The sequence below is a fragment of the Stigmatopora argus genome, chromosome 1 (genome assembly GCF_051989625.1).
Source record: "Stigmatopora argus isolate UIUO_Sarg chromosome 1, RoL_Sarg_1.0, whole genome shotgun sequence".
Taxonomy (NCBI): Eukaryota; Metazoa; Chordata; class Actinopteri; order Syngnathiformes; family Syngnathidae; genus Stigmatopora; species Stigmatopora argus.
In genome coordinates this window covers 22,059,058-22,080,366 of record NC_135387.1, presented here as the reverse complement: position 1 = coordinate 22,080,366, position 21,309 = coordinate 22,059,058, and the positions used below count along the sequence as shown (strand labels likewise).

Genomic DNA, 21,309 nt, shown 5'->3' with positions numbered 1-21,309 from the left:
ATTGTTATTATTGCCAATGTAATCCCGGGGGGGAAAAAATCAAGATTTGAAAAGGGATAGAAAGAAAGCAGAAAGAGCCCACAACGTTTGCAGGGCAGTTGGTTCGACTTTGCCACATTCAACATGGCGACAAAATTAACGTACAAATTTGCGTTAAACAGGATGCCGGTCTAAATCTTATCTCACCCATCCATTTTGGTTGAGCCTTCGCTACTGGCTCCGATTTACCGGAAGAAGAAACTTCGCCTTACTCGCGTTATTCCCACAGTTTTCCATTCGTGCTAATATTGTTCTTTACCCACAACTATGGCTTACCCGGGATACGGTGGTGTGAGTACAGTTAATGCTCTCATGTTTTTATTTTAAAACAACATTTCAGTAGGTGGTTCGTTCGCCACATTTTTTCTGTTTTTGCTTTTATCTTTGGCCAAACATGTTTGTTTTTTTGTATTTTGTGTTCATGTCACGCATAACAAAATGAAAAATATGTCTGCGTAAACCATATAAACGACTTCCTGGTTGGAAAAAAATAGCACTTGGTCAACTGTAGTGTTAAACTAAATTACTAAAATAAAAGTTTATTTGTGAACGAATAACTGTAATTAGCAACAAAATCACAAAAGATACTGCTGTTTTATCAACTCTAGCAATTTTATAGACCGGTCGTAACTTTACGCATTTTTTTTTGTCCGACGCACACTGCGAAACGTGATTTGACGGCGGAATCGCGAGAGCATGACCTTATTTGGCGCTCTCGTTACGCGATCGAACCGGAATTTGCAGGTGCCCTTTTCCAATATTAAAAAAAGAAAAACTTACATGGCACATCGAACTTACTTGTATTCTTTGTAATATCGAAATTACTTTGTACGCTTAGCTGTATTGTATTTCACAATGACCGAATGTAGTTGAAAGCTGTACAGAAATGTTAACACCGATTTCCATTGGATTGTCCCTTTTTAAAAACGATTGTTTCCTCTTTCAGTATGGTAGTCCGATGGCACCCCAAGGAATGCCTGGAAGACCAATGATGCACATGAGTGGACCAATGGTAGGCCCAATGGGGGGGCAAATGGGGGGCCAAATGGGGGGCCCAATGCCTCAGGGTGCTAGTTTCCCTGCTTATGGAGGAGGATATCCAGCATATGGTACTGCAGGCCCTGCTGGCCCTGCTGTCAATGACCCAGCGTGGGGTTACTTCACGAACATTGCTGGACAGGTATATTTATCACTTTGCCAAACTGCATCACTAATCAACAGACGTAAGTACAATTAGAACGGATCGATTGTGTACAGGACGGCGAGGTTGATGCAGTGGAGCTGCAGAGGTGTTTAACTCAAGCTGGATTCACCGGAACGTACAGCCGTATGTGGCCTTGCTTCTTGAGCCATGCAAATCTGGGGTAGTTTTTAATATATTGTCATTTTATTTCATGTCGCAGCATTTAGCTTGGAGACATGCAGAATCATGATCGCCATGCTCGACGTATCCTTTGCATTGTCACTGTGGGTAATCACAGGATGTAAATCCACATGATCAGCTGTTGCACCTTGACTAAATCCATCACCAGAGGGACTTTACAGGTAAGATGGGCTTTAATGAGTTCAAGGAGCTGTTTGTGGCATTGAATGGCTGGAAGCAGAACTTCACAATGTTTGACCGGGACAGGAGTGGTACTGTTGAACCACATGAGATGACCCAGGCAATCAGCTCAATGGGTGAGCGACTGAAGATAATTTAAGATCGGATCGGAAGTTACTATACACAGCAGAGAGAAATAAATAAAAATATAATGGAAATGTAACTCATTTCAATGAGAAAAGTTGATTTGATATTTGAATCCAAAGTTACAATCTCTGTCACAGAAGTAATTTTATTCCTAAATCTTGGTACCAATGTCAACCTTTTTTTTTTCCCTCTTACTGTTACTAGGATACCGAATAAGTCCTCAGGCTCTGAACGCCATCATCAAGCGCTACAATAAAGGCGGGCGCATTTACTTTGACGACTACGTGGCCTGCTGTGTCAAGCTCCGTGCGCTTACAGGTACCGAGCTCACATTATGGCAATGAGGCAGTTGTAGCGCTAAAACGAATTTGATGTTAAACTAAATGTATGTGTATTCATTCCCATTGCAGATCATTTTAGGAGAAGAGATACCAGGCAGCAAGGTTCTGTCCTCTTTGCTTATGATGATGTAAGTCACCATTTTGGTTGTTCAATTTGGATTCAACCCTTTTGGTTTTCATTGTTCAATTTGGTTCTCTTAGGGACCTCTTTGGTCATGGCTTATAATTTTTTCCCTCTACAAAATGCAGGGTTCTCAACTTATGAAAAAAATTTCAGCCTGATTGTGTCTCCAAGTTCATACAATGTTACCGCTATTTTTTTAGCAGTAGGGACAGGAATACATTTAAATAAATTAACTTTAAATGTATTTATTTTATAAATATGCAATTTTTTTTGATATTATATATCTATATACATACCTGTCAACCTCTGCCGATAACTGCCCTTATAAATGATTATGATTCCCCTTACAAACTCCCAAAAAAACCTTACAAACACCGTACGACTCGTACGGTGTTTGTAAGGTTTTTTGGGGGTTTGTAAGGGGAATCATAATCATTTATAAGGGCAGTTATCGGCAGAGGTTGACAGGTATGTATATATGGGTTGATCATTTATTTTTACTCTTCAGAATTTTCAGTGAATTTTAACGTGCATCCAAATTATGCCTAGTCTTTATTTCTAAAATTGTCCATTTTCTTTTTGCCGTAGTTTATTCTCTGCACAATGGCAATTTGAGCCTTGCTGGTGGGCAGAGTAACGAGGCCAACTTACTGTGGTGAGCCAATCAGGGATTTCTGTTGGACCAATCCCTGTCCAGCAAAACAAATCATGGCCAGTCAGTCTTCTGGATGTATTAACAAAACGTAAGCGTGTTGCCTGTGTAGCTTGCTATAACTGTAAGAATGTCTTTGCTTATATATGGGTGTGCACATATAGTAACATTTAAAAAGGTGTTAAGCCAAGGGATATCTGTGGTTTGAAAAAAGAAAAAAAGAAAAAAAATCTTTGACACCTGTGCCATTGTAAGGAGAAGTACTGTAGTACGAGATTCAAGTCGTAGTATTATTACGTGAACAGTTGTACTAATAGTACTAGAACAAAAATCAAATAATATGCCTTTAACCTCTTAGTCCTATTTTTCCCCCCATTCTTTGGCCTTATTACCCTGTCATAGCCATTTATTATCAACTGAAAGTGTCAACCAATTTGTCTTATCACAAATTCATCATTTAAATATATCTTTTTATAACCTGCATCACACTCTCTGTGTATATATATCCAGAGATTTAAATATCTAACCAATGTTGTAGAAGAGATTCTATTTTGTTAATCACAGTTCTATGAATCCTGTATGCATCATGTGTTTATTAACTTTTTACAATTGTGCATCTTTCAAGAGTACTTGTACATTTTGCTCAATTTCATTAAACACAAACATTCAGATAAGATGTGAAAAATATTGGATTGCATAACATGCTGGCAAACAACAAAATAATGCATTTCATGAACTCTTATCAGTGCCATCGACGATGATAGACTTCCAATCACGTGGTTCTTATTTTTTTATTAACCCTTCTGTTGTGTTTTAAAATTTGACAAAAGAAGATGCTTCCAGAATTCCCAGTTCAATTGGGTTGGATGTCTATCCCTCTCAATGGCAGTCAATCAGTTAAACGTGACCAGCACTAAATGAAAAATGTGCTATTTATATTATCAATACAGCTTTTTTTTTAGATGGGCAAAAATTTGCACATCCATGAGTAACCTTGTACTACAAAAGGTGTCCATTAATTTCATAACAAGCAAAAATGCCCACATAATCTCATACACTTTGCTGTTAGCAGTAGGGAATGAGGGAAAAAAGCAAACATTTCTTTGAAGGGTTTTTTTTTGTCTTCCCCTTAAGGAATTTTTTTTTTACGCATACGCAATTGGTTGTGTGGCAAAACGGCGTAAACTTAATACCAGGAAATGGGGACGCAATAAAATTTTGCCGGCAAAATCTCCAATCGATAAAAACGTTTAGGGTCTTAAGACCGGAGGTGTTTAGAAAGAAGCTAAAAATGGTTTTTTGAAAAAATCCAATCATTCCAAACCCTAGGATTATTTTCTTTTCAATGAGTGACCGCAATGAATAAATAGTTTTCCCACTCCTAGACATCAGAAAAAAATTAATTCTGTTAATTAAAACAGGATTTATTCTGGTGGGATAGACACGATGCAGGTGTTTTCTTTCCTTTTAAGTGTACATGTACCTGGGAGGGTCATGGAAATTTCTCAGTTAAGGCATATTTTATAAATGTAATATTTAGTTCCTTATGGGATTTATTACTGTAGATTTATTTGTGAAATTTCACCTGAAATTGACCATACCGAACATTTTGTCAGGAGTTTAATCTTCAATTACAAACTTACTTGAACCTTTGGCTTGTTGCTCTAACATAAAGAGTGTGTCAAAAAAAGGACAGGCTGTAAGTGATTTATAGATGTGGTAATAATCCTAGAGCATGTTCAGTGACCATTAACAAAGCAGGTCAACATTCTTGCTCTCATTAGTCTTTTGTTATGAGACTTAAGATTGTACTGGAAATGGACATCTGTTGTGGCAATATGGTAAAAAAGTAGGCACACTGAAATATATACAAGGAATTCCTTGGCAAGTTTCAACTTTTGTGCACATAAAGTGGTTATGCCCAATAAAGAATTTCAGACGATGTTCTTTGTGAGGAAGACAAATAGAAAAGCAAATTGGACTAAACTTGGTACAGCTAGCCCCCCACACCCTTCCCTCTCCAAAAAAAAACGCTCTTCAAAAGAATATAACAAGTAAAATAAAATAAAAAAACATGCATATCTTTTATAACTGCCAATGTTGTATTTCAAATACATTTACAGTCGACTGTAATTATACTGTACATGTGCATTCTATAGTATATAAATTAAGGCTGGAGCAACTAATCCATAAAAATCGAGAATTAAATTAAAATAAGTTTGATTATCGACTATTTTCGCCGACTATTGGGGGGTTCTCAGTGTGCTTAAGGAAATGGGTGGTGCCCATTCTTGCACAGAAGGTGGCAGCATGCACCTAATTGTTGCTTCTAATCTGCCGTCAATCATGTGTACAGTAGGTGGCAGTATTGTGTTACACAAAATGCATTTTCTTTACACTGGGTTGTTTTTATATTGGTGCTACATTCTTTGTTTAAAAAAACTGGTGAATTTTCGTTCAAAGATTACATGTGAGTAAATCAAACACCGTTTATATTTTAGTATTGTGTATTACTGTTATTAAACTGTGAAGGTAACTGCAGAAAGTGCCACCTATCTGATTAATTGATCAATCGTTAAATTACTCATCCGATCTGTCGATGATATGAAATATGTTATCAATATCTGCAGCTCTAAAAAAATACTGCTGTATACATGGATTTGAGATATTGAAATTACAACTGGGAAGAGATATCGTTTAAAATAACGTACCTTCCTTTGCATATTCTATTTCTTCGACCCTGAGTCAAAGTGCAGAAAATGTCCTTGGACATCTCAAGGGTGTTGGCGGGGGCAACTACTAAGGAAATTGCAGGTCAGAAAAGGGTCAATGGAGTCCCAACGGTGGCGAGCAGCTGGGACTGTTATCGAAAGACGGCCTCAGGGAACGCTGGTATCGTTTAACACGGTGCACGCTTCCCAGTGGGAGTCTCTGCGTGAGTACAGCTGTGGTCACACCTGGCAGAGTCTCTGTGTGGAGCGCAATCTCTTCGGGGCTGCAGGTCTGAAAAAGAGAATCGAGTAGAATTGAATTCATCTAAGTAACTTCAATTTTGCTTCATAACTTTCTCTATTGAACCTGGCTGTGACTGGACGTTTGGTCGCCGGACGTTTGGTCGCCGGACGTTTGGTCGCCCGGACGTTTGGTCGCCCGGGTGAATATAATTTTGAGAGCTGGTTTCAACAGTAGATATTTAGATATTAAACTCTCATGAATATAATTTTGAGAGCTGCTTTCAACAGTAGATATTTAGATATTAAACTTTCTCATGAATATAATTTTGAGAGCTGGTTTCTACAGTAAACTCTGTCATGTTGTCAAACGTCTGGGCGAACAAACGTCCGGCAGGTGATCGTTGTCTTAATGAATGTAGTAAACTGCCAATAAATTTTCCAAACTCCTTCATTGGTGTTCTCATTTTTTGGGGGAAACTACCACTAAAAGTATTTTTAACATTTAAGCATTATTAAGGCACTCTGGATGGTGGCAAGGATGTGCCGATTCCTATTTTACATTTGAAAGTGAATTTTTACATATTGATTTTAAAAAAATGAGCTTTAGATATCCAAAAAGTCTCCCTGCAAGGGGTCCTGGAAAGCTGTTTGAGAACCCCTAGTGTTGTCTTACCAGAGATGGAGGTTTCGAACGAGCGACTCTGGGAGTCGTCTGGTTGGTCGACTCCGGCTGCAACCCGATGGTCAGCCTCTGATTCGCTGGGCTGGATGGTACTGTAGGCAGGTGGGAACGCTGTAGCTGGCCTCTGGAGGAGCTGGAGGATGGCCTGTATGTTTCCCGTCATCTGCGATTCCAGCCTGTGGGCGTAATGAAATGGCATCAAACTCGATATTTCTGTGCTGGGATAATCACATCGTATCCCACCGGGCCCTTTTAGACATTCATTTCCTTCTCGCACCTGTCAAGGTGCTGTTGCAGCCTGTCGAGCCTTTGCTCCACTTCCACGTAGCTGAGATCCGTCATATTCATTTCATTCTGACCACCTGCAGCCTGGAACAAGGACGATTGCTTTTCCTCCATGTGACAACCTGCATAAGTCCAGTCATTTTTGAGGAGCTCTGTTGGAAAACAGTTATTCTGAACACTTTTAACAAGTCTACGAAACTTTCATTATCTTTGTGTATGTACGACTCATTAGCAATGATTCATGAACATGTCTTTTCAAATCAAATTTGAGAAACCATTCCAACCTTTTGCATGGGCGTCATCTTCACAACTGCTGAGGTCAATGCCAAAGCGTTGGTCTTTTACCACCGGGTAGCCCAGCGTGCTGGAGGACCAAGGCTTCTGTGTCTCTTCCACCTCCCTTTTGTTTGTCTCTTCAATTACCTCCTCCTCCTTGTCTTCATCTCCATGCGGCGTGCTGAATTCATTTTGATGAGCACCTTGATTAAAAAAAAATATAGATATCAGCGATTCTAGAAATGACCAAGATGTATTTAAAATAAAAAGTTCATTGAGTCATTTGCTGCCAATGATGGAAACTATGACTACCAACCATTGGAAGACTTCCTTATGCCTGAGTATCTCCTTCGACAAACTCTAGCATCCATATTGGAATCGGCGTATTGTTGGCAGGGCATCTGATAAAAGAGCAGAGAAATCAATTGTATTGTCATATTAAGACTCGTAAAATAAAGCAAACATTTTTGAATGATAATTCCAGTTGAAATGGGATGGACTGTTGTCAATTCCAGTATGCAATATAATCATTCTTTGCCTGTAGAAATTGTTACCGTGACCGGACATTTTGTCGAAAGACGTTTGGTCCCCGGACGATTGGTCGACTGGACGTTTGGTAGAACGGACGTTTAGTAGAACAGGTTTGCATGCAATTGATAGATTTTAATATTGGGTGAATAGGCATTTAATGACTATTATTTAACATTGAGTGAATAGGGTTAAACAAATGAAAGTCTCCTGACTCAAACCTCGGGACTCGCGAACCCGGCGACCAAACGTCCATTCTACCAAACGTCCATTCTACCAAACGTCCGGTCGACCAAACGTCCGGTCGACCAATCGTCCGGGGACCTAACGTCCGGGAACCAAACGTCTTTCGACGAAACGTCCGAGTACCAATTGTTACAGATAAGGCAATTCTTGTCAAGTTTTTTTTCTTTTCCTCAGTAAAACAAATTTGGATCTATATTCTACCTTTGCATTTTCATCACCGAGGTCAAAAGTCAGCTCCAGGTTGGCGAGGAAATGGTCAGCAAATTCTGGATACATGTCCAGAACCTCCAAGAGCTCCTCTCTCTGGATGGTGTGCAGGTCGCAGTAGCTCAGCACCCGCACATCAGCACACGATTTTCCTGTTTTGGCGTTCAGGTCGATCATTTCGCCAAAGATATCGTTCTTGCCTGCAGAGGACACGCCTGACCGATGAGCTACTTTGTCACACGTCATTATGATCAAATGATCAGGGGAAATGTGTCCAAATGTGAGTTGGTTTGCAGTTGCTGCTCTATTTCGTGATCTGATGGTTGCTTTTCAACACAAAGTTATAACAGGTTTATTGCTCAATTAAAATTCCATGATGGAGAATGTGATACGATAGAATTAACAAATGGAGAAACATGGGATGGTCATTCTACTCACACAATTTATGAGTTTACAAACTAAAGATGGGAATAAAAAGAACCTACAACAGACTTTTTATTTTATTTTTTTGGCTTACTTTAGTTATTAAATCAAGTGGTCCAGAAAATGAATGAATAGTTTGAGACCTACCTAATATAGCAACAACAACATCTTCTTTGAGGATCTCGATGGAGCCACGGGTGACAAAATATAGCATGCTGATCACGTCTCCGCTGTGAACCAGTGTGTCTCCAGGGGGTGCGTGTGTGGTCTTGAACCTCATGGCCAGGGCCCGGAGGCAACCTTTACTAGCGCCGCAGAATGCCTTGCAGCCATGCAGGAGGTTCTTGTTGAGGTGAAGGCAGATATCTGCCTGTAGGCACTCTGGGAAACCCTTCAGGACCTAAAAACACACATATTTGTGATCAGAGCTAATGTAGTATTTGCTATTTTTTTTTTAAATGTTCTCTGCAAAGATGTGCGAAAACTATGAGAGTTCTTGAATATGAAGCACATTTTTAAATCTGACAAATATCACACAATATCCACATGTTCTTTCTTGTAAACTTCCCAGCAAAGCAAAGTGAATTTCCTGCATACGATTAATCTAATCTAATTTCATAAACAACTTGAAAATATTTAACTGCAAATGTCAGCTATATTTTATTGCATTGTGTGTGTTTAAACACGTCAATATGTTTATTTGAGATGACTGAAATGGCCTAATGTGTTTGTTATTGTTTTTCTACCATTTGTTGAAATATTTGTTGACTGACTTTTGCTTGTGTTTTTGTGTGGCATTGCTATTTGTTAGAATAGTGAATTGAGCCATATCACTTTATTACCTTATCAAACTATTTTACTAGTTGGGCTTCATATCAGAATCATGCTAAAAAAGATGTTTAAAAAGAAAACTTGAAACTTGAGTCACCCTCTGGAACATAATATCAAAAATAGCAGCATTAATAAACTGTACACATGTACCTCCTGCTCTTACCAGAGTGGTCCAATCATTCCATTTGGCATGAGGCAGACATGAAAAAGACAAACTACTATCAACAATATTGCTTTCAACATTGACTTTTTGGAATGCAGCTAATTAAACAGATGTATTTTTTTCCGAAAATAGATTGCATAATATTAGTCAAAATCGAAACCCGGGGTCTTATCTTTTTTTAAAAATCAACTTTCTTGGAATAAGATGGTGTTAGCGCCCAGCTGTATCTTGACTTTACATACTGACCAGAGACTGCATGTGAGACACGGAGTAGAAATCAAACACAACTTTTAACGTCACTGTCCACTGTGCTTTACACGGCACTTATTTTTTGAAATGATCCCTAAAATATATTTGGTTATAAAACTTCCCCATGGAAACTCACCCAAATTACATTTTCTACATAAAGATGTCCGACACTGCTTAAAAAAGTCCCGAAATGATATTTTATTCATTGACATGGGTGAGATGTAGCCTACCCTATATGACTTTGAGTATCAGCCAAGAACAGCCAAGACTAGATGTCAGAAAACATGCACCCTCAACATATAGACAAGATCAGGTACTGACTACAACGCAGAGCCTATAGGCGTAAATTGCATGCCACAGTAAAACTAGAGCGCTTCCCTCATACCATGTTCATGTCGATGCCGTTAGTGTATGTCCAGGCATGCTGAAAATACTCCTCAAGTCGCTGCTTAAGTGGGTTTGGGATCTGATGGAAGCGGATGAATTCTTTGACGCGGAGCATCTGCAGGTGATAGCGGGCCGTACTGGAATACAACCTCTGGATGATAGCGGACACGTTCCCAAAGATGCTGGCATACATCAAGGCTAAGAAAAACACAAAGCCAAGTCAAGTAAAGGTTTTGGACAGCATTTCAGAAAGAAAAAAAACCCTTCTTTTTGCCATGAAAGTCACTCACATCCAATGAGCATGACACAAATAGAAAAAATCTTCTCGGAGTTGGTATTGGGGGAGACGTTGCCAAAGCCCACACTGGTCAGACTACTAAAGGTGAAGTACAGTGCGGTGACATACTTGTCTTTGATGGACGGCCCTGAGCTTGGGTCACTGTAATTATATTTTTTCCCTAGAGTGGAAAATGATAGCATCATGAAATGTTAAAGGTTTCCTGAAATATAACTAACCAGTGAGTCACCTATGGAGAGGCCCAAGTTGTCCAACCAGCCAATCTTGTGCTCCAAGTAAGGTTTCTCTACATTGCCGATGGCATACCAGATGCAGGCCAGCCAATGAGCGATGAGTGCAAAAATACACATTAGCAGCATAAGCACGGCGGCGCCGTACTCCGAGTAGCGGTCCAGCTTGCGTGCAACGCGTACCAGGCGCAGAAGGCGGGCCGTCTTTAAAAGACCAATTAGGGTGGTGGTCTGCAATGCAAAACAAGGACATTGTAAAAATTGCTCATTGTCCAGTCGATGCACATCTGGTATAATATTATGTTACAGATATGTCAACATGCAAACGTAATTGAAATTTTTACTGAAACCCTCACGACAATGTGCATGGAAAACACAGAAAATATTTGCATTGTTGTAAGGAAAAATGACCTCTTTTCATACTTGTATGACTGTAAAGATAGTTTCACTTAAACATTGCTAATAGGAAGGTTTGAGAAATGGATCATGAAAAACAAATACTCCCATCATGTACTAAATGATCTAGAATGGGTTATAAAAGTTTGCCATGTGATTATCAATGAAATCAGTGCCAAAAAAGGATTGCAAAATGGTTTCTAGGCAACCCTAGCACCCATTATTACAGTGGATTCAAAAATAAACCCTGTTTCAGCACTAAGCAACACACATTTCATTTTAAAGCAGTAAAACATGTATTTCTACTTGTAGGAGGTAAAAATAACCATCTCTCTTCTTCACGCACTTCAGTGAGTTGCCCATTTGATAAGGACGCAATGCGCCTCTCGGCATCGTTAAATGTCTCTTTTTACAACTTGGCCAGGCCTTGGTTGCGCCTGGCCATGAACCCGCCAAATGAAAAGCTATCCAACATGAAACTGTTAGCTCGGGTCAAAAGCCAAATGAGCACATTTGATTTATTACATTACTTGCAACCATTTTCAATTTAGACGTGATGCATTTACATTTTACGTGCAAACGATCACATTGACTCATGAATCAAAATGTCATGGTCACAGCATTTAATATTTGCCATTCCTGAATACATCAGTGGTAATATTATTCTTGCTGGAACCTATTCCAAGTAACTATTAGCTGGAGGCCAAGTACACCCTGAACTGGTTGCCAGTCAGTTGCAGGCAATATAGACATACAGCCTTTCACACTCACAATAACACCAATGGAGAATAAAAAATAAATAAAATAAAAAAACTATGGTGTTTCTCCAATTAGTCTGCTTTCACACTAACTCTGCCTTGGTGACATGACGTAATTGTTTGTTTGTAGTAGTGCAAACACGTGATGTCATTGTCAAAAGCGATACACTTATACAAATTGAAATACGAATGAACTTAGCACCTCACCTCGTCAGATCCCGATCCAAAGATGAGCAGGTCAAAGGGGATGGCGGCGACCATGTCTATGAGGAACCAACCTTTAAAGTAGTGAATGGCTATCTTGCCAGGGTGGCTCACTACCTCCTCATTGTTGTTGACATAGGTGGTCCGAAAGTTTATGAGGATGTCTACGATGAACATGATGTCCACCATCAAGTCCACCACATTAAGCGGCGAGCAAGAGTAGCCGCACTCTCGTCTCTTCTGCTCCTCGATGTCGTTAAGGAGGAAGGCTGCAGAGTAAGGGGTGAAAATGGCCGTGTAGATGACCAAAAGCAGAATGAGCCAGTCCCACACAGCTTTGAAGGGACTGTAGTGAAGAATAGTGCACTGGTCCATGCGTTGGGACTGGAGTTTGTATTCGGGCAACACGTCAGCACCAAGGGAAAGAACCTGGACGGGGTGACGGATGGTTATGACGATGCTTGACCATCAAAACCAAAAAAGAAGTTCTTTCTCATAGTTTAGTTGTATTCTTGTTTTGTTTATCTGTGCATGCAACATCATATATATGCAGTTGATTTTTTTAAATTTTATTTTACAATGGCTGTTGACACGCTTCAGCCTCGGAGTTGAACAGGGAAGATGGAATAGATGGGAGGGAATCCTACTTTTCTCAAGTAGACATCTAAATGACAGGCTACAGTGTGGGGCAGATGTCTCACAAGCCCTTGTGTGCAAAACTAGGGTGCCGCAGAGGACAATATTGTCTCCCTTTTTCTTCACACTATACACGATTGACCATAGCTATAGGCCTACGGCATGCCATGTCCAGAAATACTGTGATGACACAGCTGTTAAGGCATGTGTGAAAAGAGGGGGCAGACGAGTTAATCGGGGAGTCACTATCCCTTGCCAATAGTTACTGTATAGCGTTTATGTATTTTTCCTTTTACCAAATTGCCACTTAAGCGGACCTAATGTTGCTGTTGGTTACATTTGAGCTAATCGAAGGCGTGTGTGCACCGCCTTCAGCCTGTAGTGGGCGATAGTACACTCATGCGTGTTTTTTTCGACATCTTACCTGTGTGACTTTGTCCGTGACATTGTGTGTGCGGTCTTTGACCTTAGAAGCAATAACGGTTTTCTCAGACAAAGGGGGTGAGGGACACTTCTTTTCAATGTTGGCCTCCGAGAAGTTAAGCGTGATGAGGGGAATCTTGTTGATAGTGCTGTACTTGCTTAGGTTGGAGTCAGAGGTAGAGCAGAGCATACTTGATTTTATCTGGATGAGAGGACCTGAAAAAATGAAAATGGATGTTAGAGGGCAGTCTTGTGTTCATATACATATGAATTTAATACATATGCAGTGAAGCATGGTGTTTGTTTCATCACATGTCAATACAGATGGAGCATACTGTATATATTTGTCACAGCACTGACATTTACACAACAACATACGCATCCAAATCTTGAGTAAACATAGGTACCTTGAGTTTCAAGTGCCCCAATTGCGATTTTTCCAATTACAAATTGTCACTTTGTCACGTTGTATTGCTTTGCAGATTTAATGAGCGAGATTGAAATTAGCCACAGCTCGAGTGAAAAACAACAAAAGGAGACGTGTTAAAAGAAACACATGCAATTTCGACCATCTGTTTACAGTAGAAAATGGCCGAACACACACATTCAGCTAGCCAAACTTGCTTCCTCTACACTCTTGCTATGTTTTTACAGTATGTTATAATACAACCTAGAAATGTTTTTCATCAAAAATATTAAAAATCTAATGCTCTGATTTCTGAGAGCAAGAAATATTGATTAAATAAGCAATAATGGTGTTGGAATGAATAACACTTGTAAATCAAGGAACCGCTGTGTTTACACGTGGCTAATATATTCAGGACTTCACCTGCATTTAAAAAAAAAATAAGGGAGTCACACACTGACATGAATAACCAAAAGTGAACACCGGCTGACAGAGACGAGTCGCATGGTCCGCCCACCCGCTCCCTGACCCTGACAAGTCCATACAATACAGTGATTGAGGGCAACGGAACAGACAGCTGAGGATGAAATATGCATGTACAGCTTCAAGCCACGTGAGGACACATGCACTTCAAGGGAACCAGTTTAAGCCATACCACTAGCCATCCAGGTGCAGGGAACTAGAGGTAAAGGGGGAAAAAGTAACCTTAATTGCCCAGTATCATATTATTATCATCTGAAAATACGTAATTAGTTACGGTATATCCCTTTAATTCACTATATAAACCATAAAATGAGCTAATGTGGTCCAAATAAGTAGATTGTCATTGTTTATATGTCATCAGCCATGGAATGATCTTTATTTTTGTGTGGAGACCAGGCTTTTTTTTTGGTTGCCACAGTCTGGCCACATTACATTTGATGATGATTTTTTTTCCATTTCTGTCTGTGTGCTGGTGAAGTGTGTATGCCCCATCATCATCATCATCATCATCATCATCATCATGGCAATGTGACCAAATCTCATTCATTTTTTTCAAACGCAATGTAATCATTGATTTCCATTCAGCGCCTCTTGTGTAGTAAGCTTGCTTTAATTGTGCACTTGATCCGTGTTAAGCAACAAATGTGTCAGAAATAATTCATTGGAAATGCAAGAAGCTTCCCTTTGGTACCTTTGATATTGCTACCATTTTCTTTGATGACGGAAATAATATCAGAGAAGGCGTTGAGGAACAAGAATGGGAAAAATGAGACAAAGAACCCTTTGTTTTTCCATTTTGGCAAATTGGATATGACATGATTTTACCCTTACAGCTCTCCTAAACAACATTCATTACTTTTACTGTGTTATGCTGATTATTTTATGGCCATCTGTAAAGTAAAGTAACATATCAAAATGATTTAAACGGTTGTAACAGCGAGGTTGTTGCAGTAAATAATTCTTTCCCACAAATTCTGCTGAAAACTCCAGTTAACTACTTGACTTGTGTAATTGCATCCATGCATTTCCTCTCTGTTCTTCCTCCTTTTCTCCTGGTGTCTCCATGTTCAGCATCTTTCTACCGTTAGTTCTAGGCACAGTTTGAAGAATTTTAATTTGCTGTCATTTATTTTGTGGTTTGGGCTTTAAAGGATTAAAGTACGTAGTGTATCACTAGTGAGTTCACTGCTGACTTTCTCAATTCAAGCCTTTAAAACGGTAAATCGACTTGAATTGTAAATCCTTTTAAGTAGGTCTTAACTTCCCTACTTTTGTGTAGCAAATCTATGAGACCAAAAAAGCAGATTATCGTCTCAGTTTCTTCACCCTCTCAAAATCCGAGGTTGACAACTTGGATTTAAAGCGCGACTGTTTTCATTCAATTTACCAGAGAGCAGCCAACCAAACGCATTTCAGGGTCCCAAAAGCGAGTAAAGATCTGATTGAGAGAGACATGAACTGAGAGGAGTTGCGAAAACTCCATTAAAACCCTCTCTCTGTATAGTATATCTTGATAAAGGTGACGGGGAATGGCGCCGTAGTCCAGCTCGCATCGGGCGAAAAGCAGTATAATGCGGAATGATCGTAAATTAATCACAAGGCCCGTATACAGACAGAATGATTTGCACCTTCACTGAAAGGTAACCAGATTAACACCGCCTGCACAGAAAATATTCAAAGACACTCCAGCTGTTTGAAAAACAACAACAGGGAAACTACATCAGCATAACTTTGGGTTGGTGACATGTTTGAATCCAAAACAGGCTAATTCTGTTCCATACCTGTCAACCTCTGCCGATAACTGCCCTTATAAATGATTATGATTCCCCTTACAAACCCCCAAAAAACCTTACAAACACCGTACGAGTCGTACGGTGTTTGTAAGGTTTTTGGGGGGTTTGTAAGGGGAATCATAATCATTTATAAGGGCAGTTATCGGCAGAGGTTGACAGGTATGCTGTTCCAACCAGCAATAGTGATGCTCGTCGTAGTACGTTAAATAAGAGTGCTGTTGTTTGACTCGTAGTAGCACAAAAAAATTGTGTAAAATTACCATTTAAGTCTTGCATGGTTAGTGGAGAGCACCTCACCTTCGCTGGCGTGTCGATCCCTGAAGTCCATTTTGGAGTTGGATCTAAAACCATCCATGTTGTAGAGAGAAGAGGCTCTTCGAATACTACATACACTCTCCCTGGATGCAGTTGGAGTGAGGCCTGGGATGCATGGAGAAACAATCACCGTGTCCACCTGGCTCTGGGTCGCAGCATCGGCTTGGTGTAATCTGTCCCAAGGAGCTTTGGGTGACGTGTGATCCAATGGACAAGACACGGGTGTGGAACAGAAGCTTGGGGCGATGAGGGTGTTGCTGTCATTGGGGTTCGAGGGATTCCAGATTTGAGGGGCATTGACTGGGTTTTCGTCGCAGATTGCCACGGAGTCAATGCTGTGGCAAGGAGACTCCACTGTCACGTCAGGGTCTTCCTGAGGCAGGGACTGCTTGTTAATGCCCAAAAGCGATAAAACGGGAAAACGAAAATGGAAGAACCTCCTTTTGCCTGGAGAAATAGACCAAATTAACATCCTATGGTTGGTTAATGCAAAACAGTGGCAAAGAATGACCAAAAATAATTACAAACACATGCGTAAAATTGTGCCATCTGCAATGGAGAAATTTGCCAGGCTAGACAACATTCCAACCCACACAACACAAAATACCGTTGAAGCCGTGGCTGCGAATCTGCGATCAATCATCATCAGCCTCAGACCTTAATTCGATTGAGAAGACAGTGCTCTCAATGAAAGATCTACAAGGGTAAGTGGCTGTCTACCGCCAAACAGGAACTGAAGGAGGCAATTTTAGAATCCTCATGAGACAGAACTTATCCACGTTCTTGCCATCTCAATGGATCGCAAGCTACATTCGCATGAAATATCATTATGTTGTTCCAAAATCCTCTTATCTCGCTAGACCATTTCTGAGCGGTTAGTCCATATTTTCACTTACGTTGGTCGGCTTTGGACGGGTAGGCATGGTATAGCTTCTCCAGTGAGTCACTGCTGCCCACATCCAGAACGTTATCAAAGTTAAGAATGAACATCATAACCACACCGTCTTCATTCTTCATCGGGATGATGTGTGTGGCGCAGAAGAACTTTGAACCTGACAAAAAAAAGGATGAAATAACTGGCATTTAAACCACAATTCATCATGTGTTACTACCACAATTACAAATATTGGACTTTTAAGACATTCCTCCATCCATGTGTGTTGTAAGTTGAAAGATAAGCAAAATCTCTCCTCAATATACCTCATGGATTTAATTCTGTATACTGTGTATTTCATTTTTTTTAAAGGTCAAATAAAGTACATATGTTTGCTGGTTTGTCATTTCCTGACCTCTAAAAAGAAAAAGTAATTCATTGGCAAAAGTGAGAACCCCTGCAAGTGACAAGTTAATATTTAATTTCTGGCAATGTTTTGCAATTTTTTCCATATTTTTATTTACGGCTCTTAAAGCTTGGAAAGATTTCTTCTCCTTATCTAGTTTGAAAATTGACACGTAAATAAGATCTTCACAGCCAAACCAGGCTCGTCTACTGTCGCCAGGAGGTTATTTATAGCTCACTCTGCCTCAATTTATGAACCGACTCTTGGCAATCTGGCGGCCCCAAAAAATATGATGCTCCAAACCTTGTTGATAAAGCAAGAAATTCCCCTTTGATAAGGTATACCTTTGAAGTGACAACCATTTTAGCGACTATCTCTTGAAGCTCATTGAGTGTGCAAACACGTAATCATAGAAAATGGTGGTTAGAAAACTAGAATATAAAAGAATATGAACCTTTTTGTTAAGTACATTATTCCACGTGTCCATCATAATTTTGATACCTTTTGTAATAATTGACAATGTAAATGGCCAAGAAAATAAAGAACATGCCCTAATGATAGGTTAGTCCAGCCCTCAATTTAAGAATTATACATTTTTTAATGTCGTAAGATAACGACTCAAGTACTTCACAGATGAATTGATTTATGCATTAGTGAGCCTTGATTCTGATGAGCTAAGCAAGGTTATGGCCCCAATTTTACATCACTGTCACCAAGACATGGAGGGTATATTAATAAGTCATTTTTAGTTTGCAACTAGAAAAAGGAAGCAAGCAAATCATACTTTCCATATAGAAAATTATGTAATTTTCTTTTTCCCATCCACAAAAAAAGAGAGAATTGTTAAAATGGTCTATAAACCTCACTCAACACGTAACAGTTGAAGACAAAATAATCAAGTTTGGTGCATCACCCAAAAGGTCATTTTGACTACCAATTTGAAACAAAAAACAACTGTAAAGGTCTTCAAATGGTCAATTTGATGGATCCCCGTTAAGTTAAGATTCCTGCCGTCTTTTCACATCAAATTTGTCGATGACAGTCTACACATTTTGACATTATTTGATGGTAATGCCGTTATCAAAATTAAATAAACAAGGCGTATTGTATACATGTGTTTTGATCATGTTGCATTGCAACCGCATGTGTTGAGCGATAATGCACCAAAGAGCTAATCCTCAATGATACTGGACTTATATGTAGCACATGCTTAACATTCCTTAGATATAGAGGAGTTATGAAGTGTTCTCTTTGGCAGGAGTCAGGCAATACTGCGTAAGATGTGGTCTTGTACCTTCAACTACTTCTGATTGACTGTGTGTGTGTTGTGTTGGTGGTTGTGTTGGATATAGGGGATTACGTCTAATAAAATGTTAAAAGTGTATACTATTGTTATCTGATTTTGGTAACGCGTGCCCTGTGATTTGGCAACCAATTCAGGGTGTATCCCATCTATTTAGATGGTATGGGCTACAGCACCACCAGCATGGAAAATAAATGAATGAATGACTGTTACTAATGTTATAGTTTAGAGTAAACAATTTATCTCTGAAGGAAATAATCTTTTAATCTCCACATTTTTTTCTTTTGAAAATTACATGAAAAAAACACTGCTTTGACAACAACAAAAGCATAAAAGATGTCTAATGGGGCCTAATGGGTCTTTTTTCATCCTACAATAGAACAATTGTGGATTTTCAAACAGTGAATCCGTAGATAGGTCCTTTCAAAATTAAACTTTAAAATGTTCCTTTTGAAAGGCATAAATAAATTGAAAAGAAATTCCAACTAAAGCTATTAGCTCAACTAGGGCAGTGGTAGGAAGAGTGATTCTCCCAACTTTAATCATGAAACATGATACAATGTACTATGAATAAATGATCAAATCTGTACGGGTGGGGGATGAAATCAATCTCCCTTTGGTAGTCCTTACTCACTCCAGGATGGATGGTGCCTAGCTACACAGTGAGCAGCTCATTAACGGGCGAATGACAAGACCCGAGAGGGAAGCCAGGAGCATTTGTAGGGTGGCAGGAGGGGATACGTTACTCACGGGAACCATGTCGCTTTCCTTGCTTTCAGATAATTGAGTTTAAAATAACCTACCTGTCATTTGGAAACATGCCAACAAATGATTCCTGAAAAAGTGACTCCGTCAAACTCAGGTAATTTCAATAACGCTGGAAAGTAAAAGCAATCCAGTGAAACTAATTCATGTCTCGAATGGCATGATAAGGTTTTGCTCAGAGTATTAAGTGCTATCTACAAAGGTGACAAGGAAGAGCAGACAATTCATATATTGGTTATATGATAAAAACAAAAGAGGAAAAAGAAAAGTGGCTTTCAGAGTAGCTAATGGTATATACACAAACAAACAAAAAAACAAAAAAAGCAGTGCACTTAAATAGTTAGACTAAGTTAGTACGGGCCACTTACCATCCTTCCGTTGGTACATGATCTCTACTTTACGTTCCTCCGAGCCCAGTAGGGCTTGGGCCACTTCGGTGATGGCGTACCGACTGGTGAAGTGGCCGTGCAGGAAGTCGCAGGTGCACGACTTTTGCATGACATCGGGCCTAGAGAAACCGGTCATCTGGCAGAATCCATCGTTGCAGTAAATGATGGCGCAATTTTGCACGCAAGCATTGGCGATAATGAATTTCTTGTCTGGCAACAAAAAAGATGAATTGGTCATTATTACAACACTGTTAGGTGTAATAATGGTATCAGTTTAGTTTTCATTTGGTTCAACATCTGGAGTACCCAGAGAAAACCCATGCAGGCCCAGTGTGAACATTCAAACTCCACAAAGGAATGTTGGAAGGTTTCCCCAGAGGTTGAACCTTCAATATCAACAACTCTGAGGCAGACTTGCTAACCACAACCCCACCATATAGCCTGTTTAGAAACAATAATTAATATATGTATATAAATGGTTGGCTGAACCAGCCATGTGGGGATATGAGACGCAGATTATGATAATGGTAATGATGACATTGGTAATATGAGGAATTTTATAAACAGTACCTTTTGCATTTCATACAAGGCTACCATCAAAAAAGAATAGCAACTTTTTGTGACATTAATATGTTTATGACAGGATTTCCTATTTTGCAGCACCAAACCACAGAATATTGTTTTCATTTTAAAAAAAATACACTGTTAATAGCTAGCGTGTTTTCTTTCCAGGAAAATACAACATAAAAAAATAATTTTGGCTTGTGCAGGAGAGTTTAAAAAGGACAAGAAAATCAAATAGCACAACCAGGCTTTTGTTTTTTTCTGTAAATCCAATTTTGCATCTCAATGCAAGAAGTCCTAATTAAGAGTACTTACTTTGTCCCTCGAATTTGCGAATTATGACCCCCAGAAATGTGTTCTGTGGCGCCACGTGACCCCTCCGGACCGGCATGATTCTCTCTCCTTCCACACAACGGCTTTCTTTTGTCACCAGTCAGTCATGATGGTCAAAAAAATCCCAGCCATGACGCACGCTTGACGCTCCTGCCTGTTTGCGTGTAAAAAATCAAAGCAGTCGCTCCTCATTTCCAAAATGATCTTTTGTGTCGACGCCGGAGCACACACGCAGCCACGGGGCCGCACCGCATTGTTTGCGAGGAAGACGTGTGGCAGGAGACGGGCGGAGATGGGGGGGGGGGATTGGATGCTATCGGGGATGGATGCTGCTTGGGTGGCTGGGAAGGAAAGGGACGAAGGATGGTGGGGTGCTTTGAGGGGGGGAAAAGTGCTGACAGACGCAGGGTGGGCGTGTCTTGTGCAAGGATTTTTCTTTAAAAATTCCACTGGTCATTTTCTGTGGATACAAATTATTCAAGAATATTAACATTATTAGCTACATATTATTTGGTGTGCTTGACAGATAATACCTAAAGAATGATTTATTCAAAACATCAACAGCCACTAAAAAAATAATCTGTCATCATTGATGTTTTTTCCACTCTATGGAAAATCGAGAGTGCTACGACAGGCTGAAGGCTATGAAGAAGAGC

General features: G+C 39.7%; 2 protein-coding genes across 5 annotated transcripts; one reads left to right on the top strand and one right to left on the bottom strand.

The window, feature by feature from the left end:
- The first annotated feature begins 162 nt into the window (after positions 1-162).
- LOC144081645 (grancalcin-like) lies at positions 163-3,520 on the top strand. Its single transcript, XM_077608459.1, has 8 exons — positions 163-330; positions 986-1,219; positions 1,297-1,366; positions 1,443-1,486; positions 1,572-1,719; positions 1,934-2,047; positions 2,140-2,198; positions 2,783-3,520. Exons 1-8 carry the CDS (start codon positions 307-309, stop codon positions 2,807-2,809), a joined length of 720 nt encoding a protein of 239 aa, XP_077464585.1. The 5' UTR covers positions 163-306; the 3' UTR covers positions 2,810-3,520.
- Positions 3,420-21,191, bottom strand: LOC144081599 (voltage-gated inwardly rectifying potassium channel KCNH7-like). Of its 4 annotated transcripts, none has more exons than XM_077608457.1 (17): positions 20,636-21,191; positions 19,736-19,966; positions 16,916-17,071; positions 16,002-16,466; positions 14,084-14,107; positions 13,024-13,238; positions 11,967-12,392; positions 10,605-10,836; positions 10,368-10,535; positions 10,075-10,275; positions 8,595-8,849; positions 8,019-8,224; positions 7,360-7,444; positions 7,052-7,246; positions 6,760-6,889; positions 6,474-6,658; positions 3,420-5,849 (listed from the first exon to the last, which is right to left on the bottom strand). In XM_077608457.1, exons 1-17 carry the CDS (start codon positions 20,709-20,711, stop codon positions 5,746-5,748), a joined length of 3,354 nt encoding a protein of 1,117 aa, XP_077464583.1. In that variant the 5' UTR covers positions 20,712-21,191; the 3' UTR covers positions 3,420-5,745. The 4 variants fall into 4 exon arrangements, with proteins under 4 accessions (XP_077464583.1, XP_077464580.1, XP_077464581.1 ...); XM_077608454.1 differs by having other exon boundaries at positions 6,760-6,919; positions 8,595-8,847; positions 10,076-10,275; positions 20,636-21,189; XM_077608455.1 differs by having other exon boundaries at positions 6,760-6,919; positions 8,595-8,838; positions 10,076-10,275; positions 20,636-21,189.
- Between the last annotated feature and the right edge of the window lie 118 nt (positions 21,192-21,309).

What these genes read in the sequence shown, in the direction of transcription:
- LOC144081645 (XM_077608459.1), top strand. Translation starts at nt 307, where the DNA reads ATGGCTTACCCGGGATACGGTGGT. An exon ending in CTTACCCGGGATACGGTGGT is followed by an intron (nt 331 to 985) that starts GTGAGTACAGTT and finishes TTCCTCTTTCAG; the next exon opens with TATGGTAGTCCGATGGCACC. An exon ending in TCCTCTTTGCTTATGATGAT is followed by an intron (nt 2,199 to 2,782) that starts GTAAGTCACCAT and finishes TTTTTGCCGTAG; the next exon opens with TTTATTCTCTGCACAATGGC.
- LOC144081599 (XM_077608454.1), bottom strand. Translation starts at nt 20,711, where the DNA reads ATGCCGGTCCGGAGGGGTCACGTGGCGCCACAGAACACATTTCTGGGG. An exon ending in GGATCGACACGCCAGCGAAG is followed by an intron (nt 14,108 to 16,001) that starts GTGAGGTGCTCT and finishes CTTTACCTCTAG; the next exon opens with TTCCCTGCACCTGGATGGCT. An exon ending in TTGGATCGGGATCTGACGAG is followed by an intron (nt 10,837 to 11,966) that starts GTGAGGTGCTAA and finishes TTTGCATTGCAG; the next exon opens with ACCACCACCCTAATTGGTCT.